The following is a 23,104-nucleotide window of genomic DNA, read 5'->3' on the forward strand; positions in this document are numbered from 1 at the left end:
ACATTTGACCACAAGGTTACTTTTTGAATAATGATGGGGAAAATAAATGTCTATTAGAATAGTTACGTTAGTCTTACATTTTCCTTACAAAAATAAAGATTTAATGAACAGGTTTATTAGTTTTGATTACATAAAGAAACAAATATATCCCTTACCCCCAACATGGACACCCTACAGGTACTTCAATAAAACTATCCTCAAAACTAAAAAATCTCCTACTCCTATTTTCTGTTAACACCACCACTCATCCATTCATATCAGATGTATCCTTTACACCAGCGTTCCACATCCTATTTGGTCAAAACCTCTTGACCATTTTGCTTCTCTAAACAGTATCTTGAATCCAATGGCCAATCTTCATTCCCACTGTCACTGCCTCAGTTTGCATCTGTATTTCCTACTTGGAGTAACCAAATGGTCAAACTAGTCTTTCCTGCCTCAATATTATCTTTTGCAACATCCAATTTTCCATTATGCTTCTAGTGTTTTTATTAAAAATAAATTCAATAATGTATTCAACCTTATCAGTTTATTCAATAATTGCTTTTTTATATCAATTATTCAGTTGCTTCCTATCATCTACAATGGTTTTCAAAATACATTCTTAAAAGATTCAAGACTAAGGGGCGCCTGGGTGGCTCAGTCAGTTAAGCATCCAACTTTGACTTAGGTCATGATCTCATGGTTTGTGAGTTCAAGCCCCATGTCAGGCTCTGTGCTGACAGGTCAGAACCTGGAGCTTGCTTCAGATTCTGTGTCTCCCTCTCTCTCTGTTCCTCCCCCGCTCATGCTGTCTCTCTCTCTCAAAAATAAATAAACATTTAAAAAATAAAAAGACTCAAGACTCAACAGGAACACCTAAGGGTGATAAAGCAGAAGGTAGATGGATAAGGTTCTCTTCTCATTCCTATTCTTCAACCTTTAATCACAGTTGCTCAGTTTGTCTATAGGATTAGAAATGTTGTTTCATGCCTTTACTCTTTGAACAGCTATTTCTCCCACCTGTAGTGCTATTCTCTCCATGCCTCAGGAAACCACTGAGACACTGTAAAAGATGACAAAGATATAGGAAGGCCACAGACAGTTTCTTGTTTCCCTGTTATTACAGTACTTTGTATACTTTGCTATTAATAACCTCTACCACACTTTTCATCACTTACTAACACCTGTGTCCTTGGATTAATAACTTCTCTGACCTTGTTTTCTTCATCTATAAAATGAGGATAGCAAGTACAAATATCTAAATCTCAGGGATGTTGGAAGGTTAAATGTGTAATACATGAAAGGGCTTAGAAGAATGCCTGGACATTAGGTTTATTCAATGTTAAATATGATTGTTATTACAAGTAATAACAGTACTACCACTACTCATCTATGTGGGTCTATTAAACTGAGCTCTAAAGGGTTATTTTTGCACCCCTAGCACACAGCTTCACATAACAACTCAATATTGGAAGGAATTAATGTATATTTTATAATATGCAATGAATATGGTCAATTATTTGTTATTATCCTCAGGTTAAAATTTTCATTCCCTGGTGCCTTCAGCTACTTCTTTTTGCAAGAGTTATTATTTAATGTGAAATCTCTAAATTGTTTAGAGTATGCTTTTTTCAGAAAATTAGAATTAAAAGTTCATTTAATTTCTTAGAAGTGAGAGGCAAGTTCCTTCTATCTAATATATTTCAATAAACTTAAGTAACTGACTGTGATGGTTAATGGTATGTATCAATTTGGCAAGGCTAAGGAGCCTAGATATGTGGTCAAACATTATTTTGGATGTTTCTTTGAGAGTGTTTTTGGATTAGATTAACATTTAAACCTGCAGACTTTGAGTAAAGTAGTTTGCATTCCATAAAGTGAATCGGTCTATGTATGCAGTTAGTTCAAGTCCTGTTTAGAACAAAAGACTGAGCTCCCCAGAGCAAGAGAGAATTCTGCACCAAACAGCTTCTGGATTTGAACTGTAACACTGGCTCTTCCTTGGGTCTCCAGCCTGCTAGCCCATCATGATGATTTTGAACTTGCCAGGCTTCATAATCACATAAACCAAGATCTTAACTCTCTCTCTCTATATATAAATAAATACATCCACCTACAGTATATGTATATATATATGACATTAAGTTGTAGACAAGATTATAATCATTTAAAGGAAAAAAAGTCTTTATTTGGAAAGTTTAGAATTAAAAATATATATTATATATATGTATATAATTATATAAATTATATACATGTGTGTGTATGTGTATATATATATATAAATTATATGTACCAGGGAATTAAGAATTTCTGAAGTTTCATTTTACTTCCTTTATCCCCTTTTGATAACAATGTGTTATCTATACAGAGTAAAAAAATAGGGGATCATTTATGGCAGTTTTAAGTTTCAAAATTATATTTTTCACATGCTTGAGACTTAAAATTTAAATCACGTACATGAATACAAAGATGAACATAGATGCTTTAAACACTGATAAAATCCAGTTACAATATAATATATATTTTTAAACTAAGTTTTCTATTTTTATAATATAGTGAAAAACTAAGTTCATTAAAAAGTACATAGGAAAATGTAATCGTTAATGATTTGTGTTCTTTCCAAATATATGACTTAGAAGGTATGTGTTAATGACACTTAAAAAATCCATATACAATGCAACAAATAATTTATAATAACACTTTCCTTCAGTTATTAGTTTATTTACTGTCATTAATAGAAGTTCCATGAAGAGTCATCATTTAAGGAACTCTCCTGCTTAGAATCACAACCAAATTTTAAACATTTGGTCAGAGGAACATGAAAATGCCAGGTCTTAGCACAACAGGTAGAAAGAAATAACCTACAAGGTTGTATACTTCTGATAAAGACAATCTTAACAAAGCTCCAAATCAACCTTTTGGGCAAGTGGTACCTTACTCTCATTAAAGTAAAGTCCTTACTGCTGAGGGCACTGGGTCTCTGGAGTTGATTTGGAGGACACGTATACAATAGGATGTGATTTCTTACAAGTTTCCTTTTCCAATTTGCTTGCAGTTTCTTTCCTTTCTTTAACTTCTGTTTGAAGCCTTGATTCAGCAGCTAACCTACAGGCATTAAAGCATCCACTCTGAATTCAAATATGGTTAAGAAAAATTACAGAAGAAACAATCTTCTCATATAATGGGCCTCTAATGAGACATAATTGTTTGTATGTATATGAGGAAAAATTATAGGTGACTCCAATACCATTAAGAAAACTAAGTAACTGCCTCTCTAAAAGAGACTTTTTACGTCAACAGACTTAATATTTTAAATGTCCAAAGAAATATTTTTAACGCCGATAAAAGTCATGGCAAAGCCTAAATTTAAGAATTAAAATATAATGGGATGTCTACTATAAGCACACCTAACAAAAAAATTTAAATGCTAGAGCACAACTTTAATGTTAACATGACCTACAAAAGGAAAACACAAGATAAAAATAACATGGAATACTGAAGTGCATGAACACATGGCAATTTGTCTCATAAAAGAAACACAAAACTTAAATTGAATTTTAACTAGCAGAATAATCATTTATGAAAAAAACAGTGAAGATATATTTTAAAAGGTTTATAAAGATTTAATAGCAAGATTATCAGTTAAATTTATAAAGCATGCAATAGTGAAGTCCCCAGTAAACCCATATTTACTATTGTAATATTATCATAGTATTGTGTGTCTAAGTTAATCATGCAACGAGCAAAAGGCTGGAAACATATTGAGTTAGCAGATGGACTCACACATACACAAAAACAAACGTTTTGTGGTATTTTATTTGTTTTTGTTTCACTAGCCAGACAAAATTCCAATGTGCTACTTAATTTGAGTCAAACAAGTAGCTAAATACATTTGCTTAAGTAATTTTTATCAAGCAAAAAAGAGCAGAAAAAGAAATGAAGACAACACAGATAGCAAGGTCTGCACTGATTAATTCTGGAATTCTGCACCTCCAGAAATATACAATGGTCAAGCACACTTACACAATGAATCACATATATACAAACATAACCTATTGACTTCATTTCAAAACTACTTGGAACTCTGTGTGTGTGTGTGTGTGTGTGTGTGTGTGTGTGTGTGTGTGACTTATAATTTATTTGAAGTTACTTTTTCTTTGAGAATATTAGGCTTTTACCTTATGAGACTTATAATATTACTATATAAAAATTCAAGGAATGGAGTAATAAATTATAGATGATCTGTGAACAATGCTGACCCCTGCAGTCAAAAATCCTCATATAACCTCTGACTCCCCCCAAACTTAACTACTGATAGCCTACTGTTGATTGGAAGCCTTACCCATAACATAAACAAGTGATTAACACATATTTTATATATGTATCATATGCTGCATTCTTAAAGTAAATCTACAGAAAGGAAAATGTTAAGAAAATCATAAGAAAAACACATTTACAATAATGTATGGTATATATATATATATATAAAAAAAAAATTCGCATGGAAGTGGACCTGCACAGATCAAACCCATGTTGCTCAGGGGTCAACAGTCCTTCTCTTAATAATAATAGCTGCTCACATTGTTGAGGTGCTTTCACTGTACAGTACCTTTAGTAGCACTGAAGACTTATTAAAAAAATCAGGCAAAACATACAAAACAGCCCTTTTACAAAGGTGGGCTATGTCTTACTATCTTAACTCAAATACACACTAGTAAAATGTCTTATTCTGTACCTTCCCATCAAAGACTCATGTAGCCCTAGTAGCACCTTAAAGATCTCCTTTTAATAAGTAGACAATCCAACCTGTTTTCACATCAATATGTTTAATTTTTAAAATGTCTAAAGATACTCATTTTAAATGCATCTATCATTCCATTGCATACAGACATCCTTCATCATCTTTTTATTACCTTCTCCATTCTCATTCCTTTTTTCCCTACTCTTGGTCCTGCTACACTTGCCCTGAGCCTGTATCTTATTCTATCCTAGCTTCAGTCACTGTTACCTACCTTTTCCTTTCACTCACTTTCTCTTACCTTCCAATCTCTATTATTTTAATTTGTTTTAAAGATAAGGCCCTTAAAATGTTAATTCCTATAGACACATGTCTGACACTTCCTCTTTGAGTCACAAACTCAAACATGCAGAAACTACAGGCTTTGAAGTTTTGATATAAAAATGAAAATGAATTACCTTTGATATTTAAAAATGTCAAAATCAAAGCTGTTTCTTGTAGACTTAGGATAAACAATTTCAAAAGCCATAAAAAAATTTCACCTAACAGTTTCTAGAAGGCTGAAATTTCTTAGACTACTAGAAAGCCCTTTTAGGACGTAAGTTAATTTTTCTTTCATGGTCACTCTTGAACTAGGGGAAAAATAACCAACTATACATTTCTTGAAACCAACAAAACATTCAGAGATGTACTAGACTGTGGTATTTCTGTTTCTTGAAATAGCAAAGTGTAACTCTCGAAAATAATTCCCTTATTCAGGAGTCCTTTCCCTTTGTAATCATTTTAGTTTTTCTTAAAGTTTTAAAAAAGTTGAAGGTAGGCAGATGAAATTGGGGAATTATACTACATGCAATACTAAGAAAATAGATAAAGAAACAGATAGCACAGTTCATGCAGCGATAGAGAAGAGATGGAGAGGTCTGCTGGTTGCCCTGAGGAAAATAGGACACTGACCTGGGAGAATCCGGGGTGTTTCCACTTCTTTCACTTAAGACTTCAGAGTCTGCTGAAACTCCTATAAGTTTTACACACTTCTTTTCCTTCCTTGGCTGAGTATCCATGGGCAGACTCTTATGAGGAGACAGAATGACTTCTGGTGTATTTACAGAAACTGTCTTTTCTATCTGCAAGTTGTTATTTTCTGAATTGCTGGGACAGCCCTGTGCCTCCTCTTTCTGAGGTGGTAATCTACAAACTTCTTCCTCTACTGCACTTTTGGCACATACACTGTGAGGGGTGGTTATATCCACAGGCAGGACCTCACGCCTCTTTTTGGCCACAGGCACTTCAATTTTCTCTGAGGATAAAAACATTAAAAGTATATTCAGTCAATAAGTCAAAACAAAGACACTGTAAACATAAAAAGATAGAACTAGTTATATTGGTTTTTCTTTTCCTTTTCTTCATTCTTTTAAAACCCACTTATCTCTTTATTGAAATATATTGTTTCTGTCTTTTATCCTTTCTTTTTCATAGACATCACTAACTATCTTTTAAAGGTTATCTGGCTATAAATTTTCCTTGGGAACTCAAAAGATTTGGCTCTCAGAATTAACACTTATATGTTCTCTTCTGATATTGTGATAAAAGTTACACAGGGCTTTATAAGACTTCAGCATAGAGGTGAGGAAGGATGCAGTGGCTAAGAGTCAAGGAATCCAGATACAAATCCTCATAGTAGTACTCTGTAGCTGGGTGACCTGGAGGAAGTACTTAACCTCTCGAACTTTATTTTCTTTGTCTGTAAAATGGGGATTAAAAACACTTACTCCACTCAATATTGTGTGTTGTAATGACTACATGCAAAGAACAAGTCAAATTCTCTATGGCAATTTGTGCTTATTAGCCCCACCCACAAAGTATGTTCAAAATCTGAGTACTTCCACTGTGGATACCTCCCAAGTTCAAACCATAGTACGTCTCACTGCAGACTACAGCAATAGCCTTCTACCCCCACTGCCTAACATAACATCATTCCACCCCCTTTGCAGGCATACTTATAGTAACTAAATTAATTGTTCTATCTTTTCCCTATCCTCATACCAATGTGTTTTTCATTTTCAAAATCAAAATTGTTAGTGAAGGTGGGAGAAACCATGGGTGGACATGGGGTTGGTGTCCCTGCTCTACACTGTTCTTTTTATATCATTATCTTCCCTTTCTCTTGCATCAGATAGATTCTCCCTGAATCAACTAGATTCACGATACTTTCCTCTGTTTGCAGTGTTCAGTTCAGCAGATCTTTGAAATTCATAATGTGTAATTTTTAAGTAGGAAAGCCTATTAGAATCAGCAAAGAGAAAAAGGATGAGAAGAGCAGACTTTTTAAACTATAAAAAAGCTTACTATTACTGACAACCTCCCCACTACTATTGAGAATGACATGAGTCATGAACAATAATGACAGTCTTAGGTATGTGAACAGCATAGGAGCAAAAACTGGCTGAAAATCTATAACCTAAAACATGTAACAGCACTTTTTTTTTTTGCTTTCAGAACCATCACGTTATTAGGCTTTGTTTTATTTTTGGCCTTTTATTTTTTAATTTACAAACAGACAGTAAAACTACTCTTTTTTAGTATGTAAGATGCAAAGCCTATATATTAAGGCTATTTTCTACCTCAGTGATCAGACTTGCTAGTTGTCCTCTAATATCTGTCCCACTAGTCTTCCTCAATAATAGATCCCTCAAGAATATACTCAATAATATTGTAATAACTTTGCATGGTGACTTATCATGGGGGGGTATCATTTTATTATGTATAAATATTGAATCATTATGATATACCCCTGAAACTAATAAAATATTATATGTCTATTACACTTATAAAAAAAAAAAATCCCAAGATGCAGTTGGGAATATGACCCCTGAGAATCAAGATTGCCTTTCTCAGCTTTTCTTGCAGGGGAGTCATGTGACTCAATTCTACTCAAGGATTATACTGATGAACAATGCAAATGAAGCCTAGATCCTGACACTCTGACCAGTTCTGGAATGTCTCTTCCAGACTTCTGTAAGGGGAAGAATTAATACCTATCTTTTTTAAGTCTCCATTTTTAGGTTTTCTATAAATGGTATTAACTAATACAGAGCCCAAACATCAGTTGCCTCAACAAAATCAAACTCTTTGGTATTATGTAGGGTGTCCGCAATCTTAAATGGAAAAATCTCTAAGGTTTTCAAACCTTATCAAGGCTCTAATATACAAATATCCAACAGAATACCTATCATATTCATACATACCCAGTATCCAGTTCTCTTAGAATTTTCCTACATCTTTTGTAGGAGTAAATCTGTTTTATTAGATACAGGTACATAACCATAAATTAGTTTGTAATGGGATTTGCATAAAGCTGTAGTAAGAAAAAAACTTGATATGATTTCTCAGGGTGTCTCATAATTTAAAAGACAACATAAATGAGACATGCATACCTTCAGGTTCATACTTCAGTTTTAACTCATCTAATTTAGCTCTCAGTTTCATATTTTCACTTTGGGAGAGCTGGAGGCATCTTTCATTTGCAAAAAGTTTTCTTTCAATATCCAAAGCCCGTTGGCTCTCAAATAAGGCTTTCATTCGCTGTATGGACAATTCACCTTTAGTGCTTTCATTTTCTTTGCTATATAAATACAAAAAGGAGAATCAAGGAATATTAAAATAACACACAATATACATACATGTTTTATACACACACACACACACACACACACACACAAGGTATATTGTTACTGCAAAATCTTTTACTGTATACTTGAACTCTTAGACAAAAATACATTTTTGGGGGTTTTAGATGAGAAAGAAACAATAAACAAAATAAGCTTTAACAATAGCATTTTCAAACAAAAAAATGTCATGAATTCTTCAAAGGAAATGGACAAAGGGGCAAAGTATTATTTCTGCAGTAATGCACGTACAAATAACTTAACTTTCAAGTTTTAAATTAGGTGATATTAATCTTGAAAAATTTAGAGCATAAGTACATTTTCTGTATTAAAGTTCTTTTCACTTACCAGTCTAAAAAACTAAACCCAAAGAAATCAAAATCTTTAATTATTCATTGAAAATATTTTTTCTTCAATAACCAGCACTAATTATATCTTCAATATATCTCATCTGCCACCAATATATTTTTGTTGCTTTTCTTTTCCGGAATTTCTTTTGGCAATGTGAAAACAAAAATTTGTAGTCACTAATACTACTTATTATAAGCAAGTCAAGAGTGTGTCCATCTTTCTAACCACCCAACACTTACTTTAAGTTGTCAAGCTTTATCTGAAGTAAATCTGTATAGTAAGTGTTATCTTCTGGAGTGTCAGAGTTGACGGACTGCCTAGATTCCGTACTTTCATATAAACTCTAAAGAAAACAACAATTCTTATTACTCAAAATGAATAGCATATTGGGTTAATACAGTTGTCCTTCGAACAGCACAGGTTTGAGTGGTATAGGTCCACTCATAGGTGAATTTTTCACAGTAGAGTACTGTAAATGTTATTTTTTCTTCCTTATAATTTAACAACACTTTATTTTCTCCAACTTACTTTATTGTAAGAATATGGTGTATTATACATATAACATACTAAACATGTGTCAATCAACTGTTTATGTCATCAGTAAGGATTCCAATAAACAGTAAGCTACTAATACAGTTTTGGGGGAGTCAAAAATTATGCAGAGTTTTGACAGCACAGGGGTGGGCATCCCTAACCCCTGTGTTGCTCAAGGGTCAACTGATGTAAGATATTCAAACCAAATCTGGCTGCACTATTGAAGGAGTTACACATACCTTAAATTTCTCCAGGTTTCTGATTTCACCTAAGAGGTGTTTAATTTCACCGTTCTTCTGCTCCAGCATGGCAAGCAGCCGCTCCTGTTGCTCAAACTCAGTTTGAGATCCTTTCATTTGTAGCAATGTCGCAATTTGTAACTGGGGAAAAAAAAAAAAAAATTTACAATCCCACCCCCACCGCCCACAGAACTGAATTGGGGAGAGGAAAATTCTAACAATAACATTTTTGGTATAATGCATATTTTGTACTATATTACCCCCTGAACTCAGTTTGGAAACAAAACTAGCTATGTCTAATTTAATAATCTAATAATTTGAAAATATTTATATCAATAAGTTTAGTTATAGATATAACTCTGAGTACTTATCTGAATACTTAGGAGTAATATCTGATAATAAAAATTATTTGTACTTCTGTGAAACATAAAATTAAAATGAATGGCTGTGATCCAGAAGCATCACTTAACCAGTAAATAAACCTGCTCAAATGCTATAATGTTATACTTTACTCATCACATCCACTGTCATTAAGGGTCTGCTGGGGTTTTTCTAAAATTTTGATTAACTTCAATAGTATTAAGTGGGAGAAATTATGAAGCTACTTATATTTATAAAGGTGAGATTCACAAATGAAAAGGATAGAAAGCAAAGGTAAAAGTCATCTAAGGACACTGAGGGAATCTTCAATACAAATATAAAGAAATTTATTTAAGAGCAGCACCTAATTATGACTCCACCTAAACCTGGAGTTGCATACCAGCTGAAAGGAAATTAACTAGAATCTAAAATTACCATTCCTTTCTGCCTTCAGAAAATTTTGAAGTTCTAAAAAGTATCAGTTAGTTTAAATATAGTTTGAGGAAAGCAAACAATGATATTATGTTGCAGTTATGGTCACAAAGGCAGAAAGATGACTTCTAACATTTTTAAGGACCCATATTTTGTTCCACTTCAGACTAGAGTCTAGACACATTTAGCCTAAGAAGATTCAGAATGCTACTTGTTGTCCCAATATCATGGGAACACTGGGAGATTAACAGTAACCCAACAAATATTGAAAGAAAACAAAAAGCAAATGTGAGAAAATTTACAAAAAGTGTCATTCCTGGATTGGGGAGAGCCTCAGTAAACCAGGCAGCACAATCAAAATCCTTAAAAACCACAGATCTTTATTAAGTCAGTACTTCCTTCTACGCCAAGCACCGTGTAAGCATTTTACTATACTTTTGTTTAATTCCAGGACAATTTAAGAGGCAGGTTCTATCATATCTACTTCATAGATGAGGTGACTGATGTTCTGAAAAGTAAAAATACTTGTCTAAGGTCACATAGCTAACAATGGATAGAACTAGGATTAAATCCCAAGTTCATCTAACACCAAAGTTTAATTATGACTTTTCATATTTCTTTGTAAATCTCACCATCCTAAATAAAAGGCAGGAAACCCTTCGAGACTTCCAGTTACCAGTTAAGCAAAACAGTTTAAGGATCAGGATTCTAAAAGCTGGGTACAATACTACAATCTTTATAACTTCCACATGTTTTTCTGTTACTGCCTGTTTGACTAAAATGACCAAAAACCCCTTAAATCAAAACATGCTTGACTTGAGGAACTGCAAGAAAAGGAAATCTAAATCCCACTCTTTAATAAGCCTTTGCAGGAGAACTGAAGAATGGTGAGAGAGCTAGCTTCCATTGAAGTAGGAACCTTAGGGCTGTGCTAAGAGATGCCAGGACAATAGCAGGAAATAAAAACTTTTCAAGTTCTTTTCCCTACTACACAAACATTTATACATTTCTGGCAAAGTTATTGAGCAACCATTAAAAAAAAAATTAATGGATGCTAACTGTATTACTACTAAATATTTACTAAGGAATTGATTTTTTAAATTTTTTTTTTTTTCAACATTTATTTATTTTGGGGACAGAGAGAGACAGAGCATGAACGGGGGACGGGCAGAGAGAGAGGGAGACACAGAATCGGAAACAGGCTCCAGGCTCTGAGCCATCAGCCCAGAGCCTGACCGGGGCTCGAACTCACGGACCGCGAGATCGTGACCTGGCTGAAGTCGGACACTTAACCGACTGTGCCACCCAGGCGCCCCAGGAATTGATTTTTTAAATAAAATACAATAGATCTTTTAGTCAATTTTAAAATGTAGATTTTTGGGGGTGCCTGGGTGGCTCAGTTGGTAGAGCGTCCAACTTCGGCTCAGGTCATGATCTCACGGTTTGTGAGTTCTAGCCCCGCATTGGGCTCTGTGCTGACAGCTCAGAGCCTGGAGCCTGCTTTGGATTCTCCTTCTCTCTCTGCCCCTCCCCACGTGTGCTCCGTTTCTCTGTCTCTCAAAAATAAATAAATGTAAAAAAAAAAAAAAAAAAAAAAATTAAAAAAAATTTCAATTAAAAAAAAATAAATATTTTTTTCTAAAATCATGCAGTTCTAGAAATAACTAAGTACATTCTTTGAATAAAAAGATGCTTTCTTTGATATATTTATACATGTAATATGGATACAAAATAGGTTTAATAAGCCTCCAATTATGATAACTCGATACCTTCATTCTCTGCATCTGTTCTCTATTAAATGCATTTTGCTTCTTTAGTGACTGATACTTGACTTTCATACTGATGAACTGACGTTCCATTGCTGCCCTTCGATCTTCCACCTAGAAAATATTAACATGTGTAATTATTCTTGTATTAAGTGAAATGCCAATTGAATCAATGGAGTATTTGTTAAGTACCTCTGCAAACAAAGAATTGCCTTTACTACTGGGGTCCAAGGCTTGCTGGAGGGCCTGGTCTAATTGCACCTGAAGATCTTGATTTGCTACACGAGCTTTCTAAATTTAAAAGAAAACAATTTAGCTGACAGGGGTTAAGTTAGCAAGGAAACAACTTATTATAAATTGGAAAAAATAATGTTACCGTAATCACAGTACCTCTAAGGCATTATAGTAAGAAACTGCTTCTTTCTCTCGCTCCTCTTTTTCTTCTTTAAGACGGTCTACCTGGCGCATTAAATTAGTACTAAGAAGTTCTAGTTGTTCTTGTCTATACTGTAATTCATTCACTTCTTCTTTGAGGGTAGTCTATTCAACAGGAATTGAAAAAGAGGAAATTCTCCTCAATAAATCTTTCATTTAGCAGCTGCTCAGTTTATCAGCTGTGGTTCAAAACTAAAACTAAAGAACTAGTCAAAGGTTGTAAGGTGCATCATAAAATAATAAAATTATATTTTTCAGCAGGGAACAAAATGAAAAGGTTATCTTTCTCTCCTGTGAAGTTAAGACTTTAATTTTTAATTAACCTCAGCCTACAATAAAAAAAAAAACCTACATTCATATGCATATCAATTTCCATGAAACCAACATTTATATAGGGTTTTTAGACACAAACCAGGATCAGTTAATGACTCTAAATTCTTCCAGAGGTTTCATTAATCGGAAGGTAGTCTGCTTTACATAATCACATAATTTAAAGCTTTACTATGCATGAAGTAATCCACCTAAAAACTCTCTACAATATTTTTTAATTAGTTACATCAAAATTAAGCCAAAAAGTATTTCAGCCTTAAAATTATAACAAAAACATGTAACAAAAATACACAAGAAAAAAAAAAAAACTCTAAGAACATACATGCCATAAATATTACCTTCATACTTTCCATTTCAGTCAGCTCAATTTGAAGAGCCAGCATCTCTGAAGACATACTTTCGTGTACACGCTCAGACATTATTCTCATTTCCTCTGATTTACATGAAAGGAGTTCCTTCTGATGATCTACTTTGTGCTTCAGCTGCTTTTCACTAAGCCTAGCTTCGTCTAATTCTGCTTTTAGTTTTTCTAACTAAAGTAAAAAAAAAAAAAAAATGAAATCTTAAAAAATCAAAAGGTAATTGAAGGTCATCAGAATATATAGTTGCAGTACAAATTATTCTGGTAACTGCAGTATAACTATTTTGGAAGACAGTCAAGCTGAACAAAACAAATTACATTTTCATATAGTTCTAAATCTTGGAAAACTGAAAATATATAGTTTAAAGGGAACAAACTTATAGCAGAAGGATGAATTTTTAAGGGAAAGCCTAGATTTTGCCTATTTCATTCCTCCTATGTAAAACTGGTAAATGATTGTATCAACCATTCCTGGGTTACTGTGAGGCTCTCAACTGAGATCAGGTGGATAAAACATATAACACAATGCCTAGTATTCACTACACAATTTCTGTTACCAACAAAAAACTTTTGCTTGACGTCCAGGGTTACAATTATCATCTATATTGAATTATCTTCAATTGGGTATCAACTTTCTTAGATTATATCCTGATATTTTCTATTTAAAATATAAGAGCCTTTTGACTTACTTTCCCTTTCCTATTTTCATAATGTGAAAAAAAAAAATTTAGCTGAATGATCTATGTTGGAACGACTGACTGACACAAATTTACTACATGATGAGACGATTAGGGTTTCCTATTTGGCCAAGGCTAGGCATCTTTTAACAGTGATATGCTCTGTCTTACAAACATACAAATAGTCCATATTAGTAATCAAAGTAAGTCTGGACTTGGCCACTTTGGCTATCGTGTGAAGAGTGAATGTTATGAGTCGCAACAATGGAGGCAGGCTACCTGGATAGAAGGTTACAATAGTAGTCTGGAGGAGAGATGATGGTGATCTGGACTAGAATGGTAGCAGCACACATGGATGTTTTATAGATTAGGTTCTTAGAACTTATTGATGGATTATATGTGAGAAAGAAGTGAAAAATTTCAGATAAAATGTGAAAATTTTGGCACAAGTGACTTGAGAACATCCGTTAAGACTGAAAATATTTTTTGACTAATTTAGTCTTTGCTCCACCAAAAAGCCATCTCTTATATAGGTGGCTTTGCCTCAGACTCTGAGTATTTCCTACATTACTCTTTTACTCTTTTTTGTTTACATAATGAAAGCCACTGCTAAAACGAAAATAACGTGGCGAGGAGTGGGGGAAGAAGAACGCATTATTATCAGTCATTGGTGTCTCAACTTAGATTAGTTTCAGACAAGGTAGATTACTGTTTGCCTGAATGAATGTAAGATGATTCTATTACCATGAAAGCATATTTTGATAGTCATGTTTTTCTGACAACATTTTAGGAAAAAATATAACCAGCTCAAATATATAATTTCAATGACATCATTACTTAAAATAAGAAAATATAAAAAGAGAGTCAGTTTAAAGAAATTAATTAACAGTACAGGTGGTACAGATACATAGAAATCTTGAAGGATGGTACACGAAACAATGAAAATTAGAAAACAGGCTTCTGAGAAAATAGGCAAAAAGTCAGGAGAGGTTTTGTAGAGAGGGGTCTGGGAAGTAGGGACTCTATACAAAGAGGAGCCATGATAAAGGTTCTGGATTCCTTAGAAGTAACCTGAAGGCACTGGATAGTTGGGGGTACCAGAAAAGAATGGACAATTTGTATTTATGCATGAAATGAAGCCAGTATAACATGTCATTAGACTAAGAACAGCAACATGGACTTTAGAATCAGACAGCTTCAGTTCAAATCTCAACTGATTTCTGTGGTTTTGTCCAATTTACTCACTCTGTTTAAACATTGATTTTCTCATCTGTTAAATGGAGACAATCATGGTATCCTCCTTAAGGAGTTGTTGTAGGAGGCAGATCATATGTTATCAGTTAACCTTCAATAAACAAACTAGAAAGTATCAATTCTAATGTATGTTATTTTACAACAAATAAACTACGGGTTTCTTCTGTAGAATTACAAAGTAGATCACTAGTTGCAGTGAAAACTAGGAGACCAGTCTTTCTAAAACGGGACTGCCATACTATGCACTTTAAACAAGGTCATGGTGGTTAGTAAACTAAAACTCCATTCAAATACCCAGTTAATAAAATTAAATAATTGTATTCAATTAGTACAATGTTATTAATACAAGTCCCTCAGGTAAACTTGTTTCTCAGTGTTCCCACTCCCAACATTATGATGATGGAACCCTTGATCTCAGCTATTATGAATAGACAATATCAAGAAAATCATCATCACCTAACATTTACAGATTGGTAATTCCATAAGCATGAAATATTTTTGTCTTGACATACATAGAAATCCAAACCTTAGTTTTTAGTTCATTCACTTCCTGTCCGTGGCTTCTGCTTAGTTGTTCTTTTAATTGCTCCAGATGTGTTTTCTGTTGTTGTTTAACAGCTTCACATTCAGAGCTCAAACTTTCTAACATTCGACTCTTAAGCTCAACTTCTCTCTGAAGAGTATATTTTTCTTGTTCATAATTCTGAAAACAGATTCAATTATAATCCAATTATGTAAAACTAACTTAAAGCCATCATATATAAGCACTTCTCACCTTGAACTGTTTCATTCCTACTTCACCTATTTGCTGCTTTCTACCTAACCAGCACATGTTAGATATGGAGTAACTTTGTAGCTAATCAGTCCTAAGAAAACCCAGAGGCTTTCAACCCATGCTACTCATGTGGTAATTGCTTCTATGCCCTGTTAAGGAAAAAAAAGGTGTTCATGGAATGTCAACATGTCAAGTAATCTCTGCTAGGGAAAACAAAAACAAAAATAAAAACAAAACAAAACATTTTATAGCACTTCAGCTTTCCTAGTGAGAATTACTTGGTTTGATAATGATATGCTCTACTTATGACTCTGAAAATAAAATAGTGGACTAGGTAAAAAATGAAATACTAAATTAGACCTTTCAGAATGTAGTCATCTGAGAAATGTTCACAAGCGATTTCTCAAATGAATATAGTGCAGAGATAAAAGGAGGATTTAAGAGGGCTTTTGCTTCTGACACGGAAGTTTAAAGATTAAAAAAAGCATTAGTTCAAACTCCTTCAATAAGCTGTTAAAAATAAGAGAAAATTAAATAAGAGAAAAATAAGCAAGTTATTTTTACTTGCTGTACTTAAATACTGAGATCAAAGTTTAACCATATTACTGAGCACTTACTACATAAAACGGAAAACAGATTAATTCATTCTTTCAATAAATGTGTGCCAGACACTACAGATACAGCAGTGAACAAGACAAACAACATTCCTTCTCTCATGGAGCTTATAATCTGATTTAATTAGCTGGATCAGTGAATGATGGCAACTTTACAAAACAGTCAGGGAAGGTCTCTCAAGCTGAGGTAACATTAAACAGAAATGTAAAGGTTGAGGACTCAGTCCAAGGGTTGGGACAGGGAATGAGCAATGCAGATGAAGGCAACAGCAGATGTAAAGCCTGTAAGGCAGGATTAGTATAGCTAAGAACAAGGAAAAATAGTTAAAGATGAGGTCAAAAGTAGTTAAAGATGAGTAAAGTAGTTGCCATGGGTCAGATCACATACAAATCTGCAAACCCCGGTAAGGAGTTGAGATTTTGTTGTAAATATAATCGGAAGTCATAGGTGGGCGTGTGTGCATGTTTAATGTTTATTTTTGAGAGAGAGTGCACACAGGAGCAGGGGCAGAGATAGAGGGAGAGAGAGAATCCCAAACAGGCTCCATGACACACTGTCAGTGCAGAGCCCAACGCAGGACTTGATCACTTGATCCCACAAACCATGAGATTATGACCTGAGCCGAAATCAAGAGTCAGATGCTCAACCAACTGAGCCACCCAGGTGCCCCCATAGGAGTGATTTTAGCAGGGCTGTAACATGGTCTTTTGTTTCTCTTTCAATGACCACTTGGCTGCTGTGTGAAGAATGAAAGGTATGAAAGGCAATGAGGGAAGCAGGCAACCTGGTTAAAAGGCTACTGTAGTCTAGGGGACAGATGATGGTGGTCTGGATCAGAATGGCAGTAACATAGATGGATGGTCAAGTTCTTAGATCTTCCTAATGGATTAAACATGAGAAAGAAAGGACACAAAGATATTGAATAAAACTCCTAGAAATTTGCCTTAAATTATTTACGTTTACTAAGTAAGCTAAATTGCAAGAGAATGTTTTGTTAGCAGGCAGAGAATCAATGATTCTGTTTGTTACATTTGAGATGTCTATTAGTAGGCAATGGAATATACAAATCTAGACTTTAAGGGTAAAGTAAGGACCTGGTATAGTGTCATAGGACATTTAGGTATTATCTAAAGCTATGAAACAAGTGAGGTCACCAAGGAAGACTGCAGACAAAATAAAATCTAAAATCCAGTATGTGCTAAAGAGAACAATAACTTTTCAAATTCAGAACACACAGGGTCAGAAAGAATATTAGGAATTCATTTACTTCAGTTCCTTTTATTAGAGATGGGGGTGAGTAGGAACTAGAACTAAAATCTTCAAAAAGGAATCAAACTAATATTAATAATTTCTAGACAATACAAATCTTCAATAGCTAAGCACACCCTTATAAACAGAGGAGTCCCAGAGTCCTACCTCAGTCATGGTCATCATTTCATTACGACATTTATCCAACTGATTCTGCAACTCATTTTGGCTCTCTACTAGTTGTAAACCATATTGTGCAGCTTTTAGTCGCTCTTCTTCAACCTCTTTGAGCTTGCATCGAAGATCTGCAATTATATCTGCCTCCATGATTTTTTTTTTTTTTTGCTTCTGGTCTACTGTAAACAGAGGAAATGTAAGTACTTAAGCTTAAACAAAATACTCCATACAGTAACAATAATAATAATAAAAAAGATATATCTTTTCCCCTAATACTGCTGACATACAGAAAAACATAGCATCAAAGATATTATTCCAGACTTTTAAATGGTCAAATTTGCTTGTTCTAAAAGAAAGGTCTGTTAATTCCATTACCTTACTTGAGACCAAATCAGAGGAAAACAAAAACAAAACCTGAACACACTTGTTTCTAAGAAATGCAGGGAACTGTTCAGTTGTGTGCTAAGCTTCTTAAATACTAAGGTTGGATGGGTCTCATACATCACTAAACAGGTAATCAAGTTAAGAGAACAATGAAAGAAATCAAGAAACTTTATAGTAACATGACTGCTAACTTAAAATGTAAGAAGGCAGCTTTGAGTAAGGTTTGTAAGGCAAAGACTCTCAGGTCCACAATTTTTTGAAACAGTGTTAACTTCTTGAACACATTAAATATGCTTTATTGACAACATGCTCCTAGTATTTTCCTAGTTATTCATAAGAAGACATGCAAAACAGAATCATGTTCAGAGTAACTAACGAACATTTCTCTCATTCTAGATTTCTAATCAATGACTGAAACATTGCATATAGAAACATTCCACTGTAACTGGACCTTACTCATGATCCTTTCCAAATTGGTCCCAGTCTCTCAGGCCAGATTTAAACTCAGCTTTGCATTCAAAGAGCAACAGGCTATTAATAAGGTGTTTTCCCACTCTCCAGTCAATGTAGTCATTCATTCACCAAATTTTTTTTTTTTAATGTTTTATTTTTGAGAGAGAGACAGAGACAGAGTATGAGCAGGGGAGGGGCTCAGAGAGAGGGAGACACAGAATCCAAATCGGGCTCCAGGCTTTGAGCTGTCAGCACAGAGCCCAACACGGAGCTTGAACCCACAAACTGTGAGATCATGACCTGAGCCGAGGTTGAACGCTTAACCAACTGAGCCACTGAGGCGCCCCCAACAATATTTCTTAAAGCCTATGTGCTGAGCTCCATTCTGGGCATTTCAGATCCATCAGCATCCAAATGGACCAAAAGAAAAAGCACTCTTCTTTCATGAAACTTAACTTCCAGTGGGAGAAGATAAGCAAAAGTAGTATAATAATTAAATGCATTAAAGTGGAAATAAAATTAAAAAAAAAGAACAGGATAAGGGAACTTAGAAGAGGTAGGAGTATTGTTAGTAGGATGAAATCTAAAATAAGCATTGGGGGAAAAGTCCTCAAGGGACTTAGGAGCAAAGCCTTGCAGAAGGTAAGAGAATTAGCCATGTACCTTTTTCCAGAAAGATAAAGGAATAGAGGTAGAAGGGTAGCATTAAAGTGGAAGGAAACCCAAGGAATGAACAAGAAAGAATTTAGATCAGAAGAGAGAATAGGCTAATTGGGCTATTGTGAGGACTTTGGCTTCTACTATGGGTGAAAGTGAGATTCATTACAAAGTCTGGAGTAGAGATCTGATACATTTAAAAGGATCATTTTGGCTGCTATGTTGAATAGTTTGGAGGGGAGCAAGTGACAGACCAAGTGAGATGATTGCTCACATGAGAGTGGTTATATAAGGAGTACGGAGAAATGGTCAAATTCTGCATGAAGCTTGGACATAAACCCAACATGATTTTTTAACAATTAAATGTGGGGTGTATAAAAAAGAGAAAAGTCAAAAATATCTCCAAGGCTGGCCTGAGCAACAAGTGGGGCAGATTTGCCATCAGTTGAAGCCACAAAAATTGTGAGCAAAAATTGTTTTAAAAAAAAAAAAATCAGGGGCTTGCAGTGTCTGGGTGGTGCAGTTGGTTAAGCGTCATGATCTCACAGTTTGTGAGTTCGAGCCTTTCATCGGGCTCTGTGTGACAGAGCCCGCTTAGGAGTGTCTGCCTCTGCCTCTCTCTCTCTCTCTCTCTCCCTCTCTCTCTCAAAATAAATAAACTTAAAAAAAAAAAAATCAGGGGCTTATGTTTTGGACATCATATATGTCAAGTAACCAGTTGGCTATACTAGTAGAAGGATCTGGGCTGGTAATATAAACCTAGGAGTTATTAACATAAATCCTTGAGCCTTGGTATCTCCAGAGTACGAGCATAATTAAACAGAAGAGGACCAAGGTTTGAGGCATTAAGAGGTGGAAAGAAGAAGTAAAGTGTACTTAGGCATGACCAATGAGGTAGGAGGAAAACCAAGAGCATGTGTTATCCTGGAAGCCAACTGAAATGGGTTGGAGAGGATGGTGGGAAAATAGGAAAACAAGTAGTTTTGCTGCAAAGGAGACTACTAGATAAACAGGGCAGTAGCTGAAAGGGGAATAGGTTTGTCTTTTAAAAACAAAAAAAAAAAAATTAAGAAAAAATAACAGCATGTGTATATGTCATGGGATAGATCCAGGAGAAAAGAAAAACTGATGCTAGAGAGGTCATGGCAAACTGCTAGAGAGATGAAAAGACAACGAGGTCTAATGTACAGGGACTGATTTCAGAAAGGAGCATGAATATTTCATCTAAAGTAAGGGAAAGCAAAGTATATGGGTACAGACACTGATAAGTAGGTAGATTAGTGGTGGGAGTCTGCATAAGTGCTCTTCTAACTGCTCCAATTTATCAGTGAATCAGGAAGCAAGGTCATTAAGAATGAAGATGAAATGGGAGATATATGATTTTAGAAGACAGAGGGAAATAAAAGGTATCCTATGTTATCCAGGGCTGGCAGTTACTGCTCTAAAATAGAAGACCTTTCCATGGGTGCCTGGATGGCTCAGTCGGTTGAGTGTCTGATTCTTGATTTCAGCTCAGGTGATGATCTCATGCTTCATGGGTTTGAGCTCCACATTGGGCTTCACCAGCTCCATGTGCTGTCAGCTTGGGACCTGCTTGGGATTCTCAACCCCTCTATACCCTTCCCCTGCTCACTTGCAGACACTCTCTCTCTCTCACACAAAATAAACAAACTTTAAAAATAAAATATAAGACCTTTCCAAAGCTTGGTGATGGGGCTAGGCACTAATTATTGCATTGTTAGTAATAATAATAATATATACTCCGTGAGAATCTACTATTTGCCAGACAGAGTGCTTCAAATGAATTATCTCATTTAACGGACATAAGTTAAATATTATTATAATCGACATTTACCAAAAAAAAGGGGGGGGGGACTAGCCCCAAGACATCCTGGCCAACAATATCAAGGAAGCCAAAAAACTAGCTCTCATTCATTCAAAGACTTGCTAGAATTCTTATTGTGTGTCAGATACTATGCTATTACTGAGGACACAATGATGACCCCAAAACTAGACAATACCCCTGCCTTCTTGAATGTAAGTCTGTTAGTGGAAAGGCATTAAATCAAATAAATGAACTGTAAAGATTTATAAGTGTGGTAAGTGCAAGAGGGAGAGATGTATCAGGCTGTAACATGGAGGTGCTGTCCTCAATTGGGAAGTGGGGTGGGGACAAAGCAGGATTAAGTATGGGCAAGAAAGATTTCGCTGAGGAAGTAACTTTCCAGCAAAGGTCTGATGGATGAATAAGAGTTAACCTATAAATCTGCAAAGAAGTAGCCAGGGTTGAATAACTACAGCTAACAGGTGCCAGACATCGTACTTGGTGCTTTGCATATGGTATCTAATTCTCTCAACAACTCCGTGAAGTATAAGGTATTTCCCCCATTCACACATGTGCAAACGGAGGCACAGAAAGGCTTAGTAACTTGGCCGGGGTAATCAGTATGTGGCTGAGATGGGAACGAGGGTCCAGCTCCGAAGCCTGGTGCTCCTAACCACATTTTAACCTCTCAGAAACATAACAAAGCATTCAGGAGGCAGGGAGCTCAGGGATTCAGGCTGCCTTAGCTCTTACTCCACTTCCACAACTCACTGGCAGCATGAACTTGGACAGTTTAAGGTCTTCTTTGCTCATCCATAAAGTAAAGACAGTAATATCGACCTAACAGGGTTTTTGAGAATATTACACCAGCTAAGGGATGAAAAGCAATTAGAACCTGACACGCAGCTGTCTGCGGCCGCGCTGTCCAACGGAAATAGAATGCGAGCTACATCTGCGATTAATTTTCTAGGAGCCAGGTTAAAAAAAGTAAATACGGTGAAATTCATGTTAGCAATATTTTATTCAGCCCAATACATCCAAAAACGCTATCATTTCAACATGTAATCTTTATAAAAATTATCAACGGGCCATTCCTCCTTTTGTGTAGTCTTCGAAATTCAGCCTGCATCTTCCATTTTACAGCACTTCTCAATTCAGACTGCCACTAGTGGCTAGCGGCTACCGTACTGGACCGAGCGGACCCGGTGTTTGTTATCACCCGGAGGCCCAGGCGAGCGACCCCGTATTCCGTACAGAGGCAGAACACCCGGAGGTGGCCACCCGGCCCAACGGAAGATTGAGACCGGCTCGGAACCTGGTTGAGAAGAACTCCGGGTTCCGCTGAAGAAGTTGTTCCTGCTAAAGGCCTCCGCCGTGACCCGGACCCCAAGTTTCCCTAGGCCCTGCTTTCCCCCACTCCCCAGAGAGCACTCCCCTTTGCCGCTCCCACAGCTCCTCTCCACGCGCACCTCCCTCCAGGACCCTTGCCCCTACCTCTCTCCTCACCCTTTTCCCCCTGCTGCAGCCAGCCGCTCGAGACGAGGGCTCACGGCGCCCAGGTTCGCGATGGCAACCCCACTTCACGACCAGAGTCGTCTACACATTCATTCAGCTAGTACTCAGGTAAGCGCCAGGGCTTTTTGAATGCTGTTCCCGCGAGAACTCACAGGTATCGCGAGATGTTCCCCCAAGCCGCGCGTTAAGGAAAAACTGGCAGGAACCTCCAATTGAGCGCTCCGCTCCGCCTACTGCGACTGCGCACGTGCACGTGGCCAGACTGGGGCTTTGCGCAGGCGCAGACGTAGTTCTTTAGCTGATCGGCTTTACTCAGAGTTGTTCTTCTGCG

The 23,104-nt window shown here is 35.9% G+C and overlaps 1 protein-coding gene across 1 annotated transcript; it reads right to left on the reverse strand.

Moving 5' to 3' along the window:
- Positions 1-2,600: 2,600 nt before the first annotated feature.
- SPDL1 (spindle apparatus coiled-coil protein 1) lies at positions 2,601-22,875 on the reverse strand. Its single transcript, XM_047073093.1, has 12 exons — positions 22,765-22,875; positions 17,931-18,118; positions 15,651-15,827; positions 13,171-13,365; positions 12,458-12,607; positions 12,260-12,358; positions 12,071-12,181; positions 9,510-9,650; positions 8,976-9,079; positions 8,155-8,342; positions 5,675-6,017; positions 2,601-3,087 (listed from the first exon to the last, which is right to left on the reverse strand). Exons 2-12 carry the CDS (start codon positions 18,087-18,089, stop codon positions 2,940-2,942), a joined length of 1,815 nt encoding a protein of 604 aa, XP_046929049.1. The 5' UTR covers positions 18,090-18,118; positions 22,765-22,875; the 3' UTR covers positions 2,601-2,939.
- Positions 22,876-23,104: the final 229 nt, after the last annotated feature.

Source organism: Lynx rufus, unplaced genomic scaffold (genome assembly GCF_022079265.1).
Source record: "Lynx rufus isolate CCGP_SWC_20201006 ecotype Redwood Valley unplaced genomic scaffold, mLynRuf1.p SCAF_1, whole genome shotgun sequence".
NCBI lineage: Eukaryota > Metazoa > Chordata > Mammalia > Carnivora > Felidae > Lynx > Lynx rufus.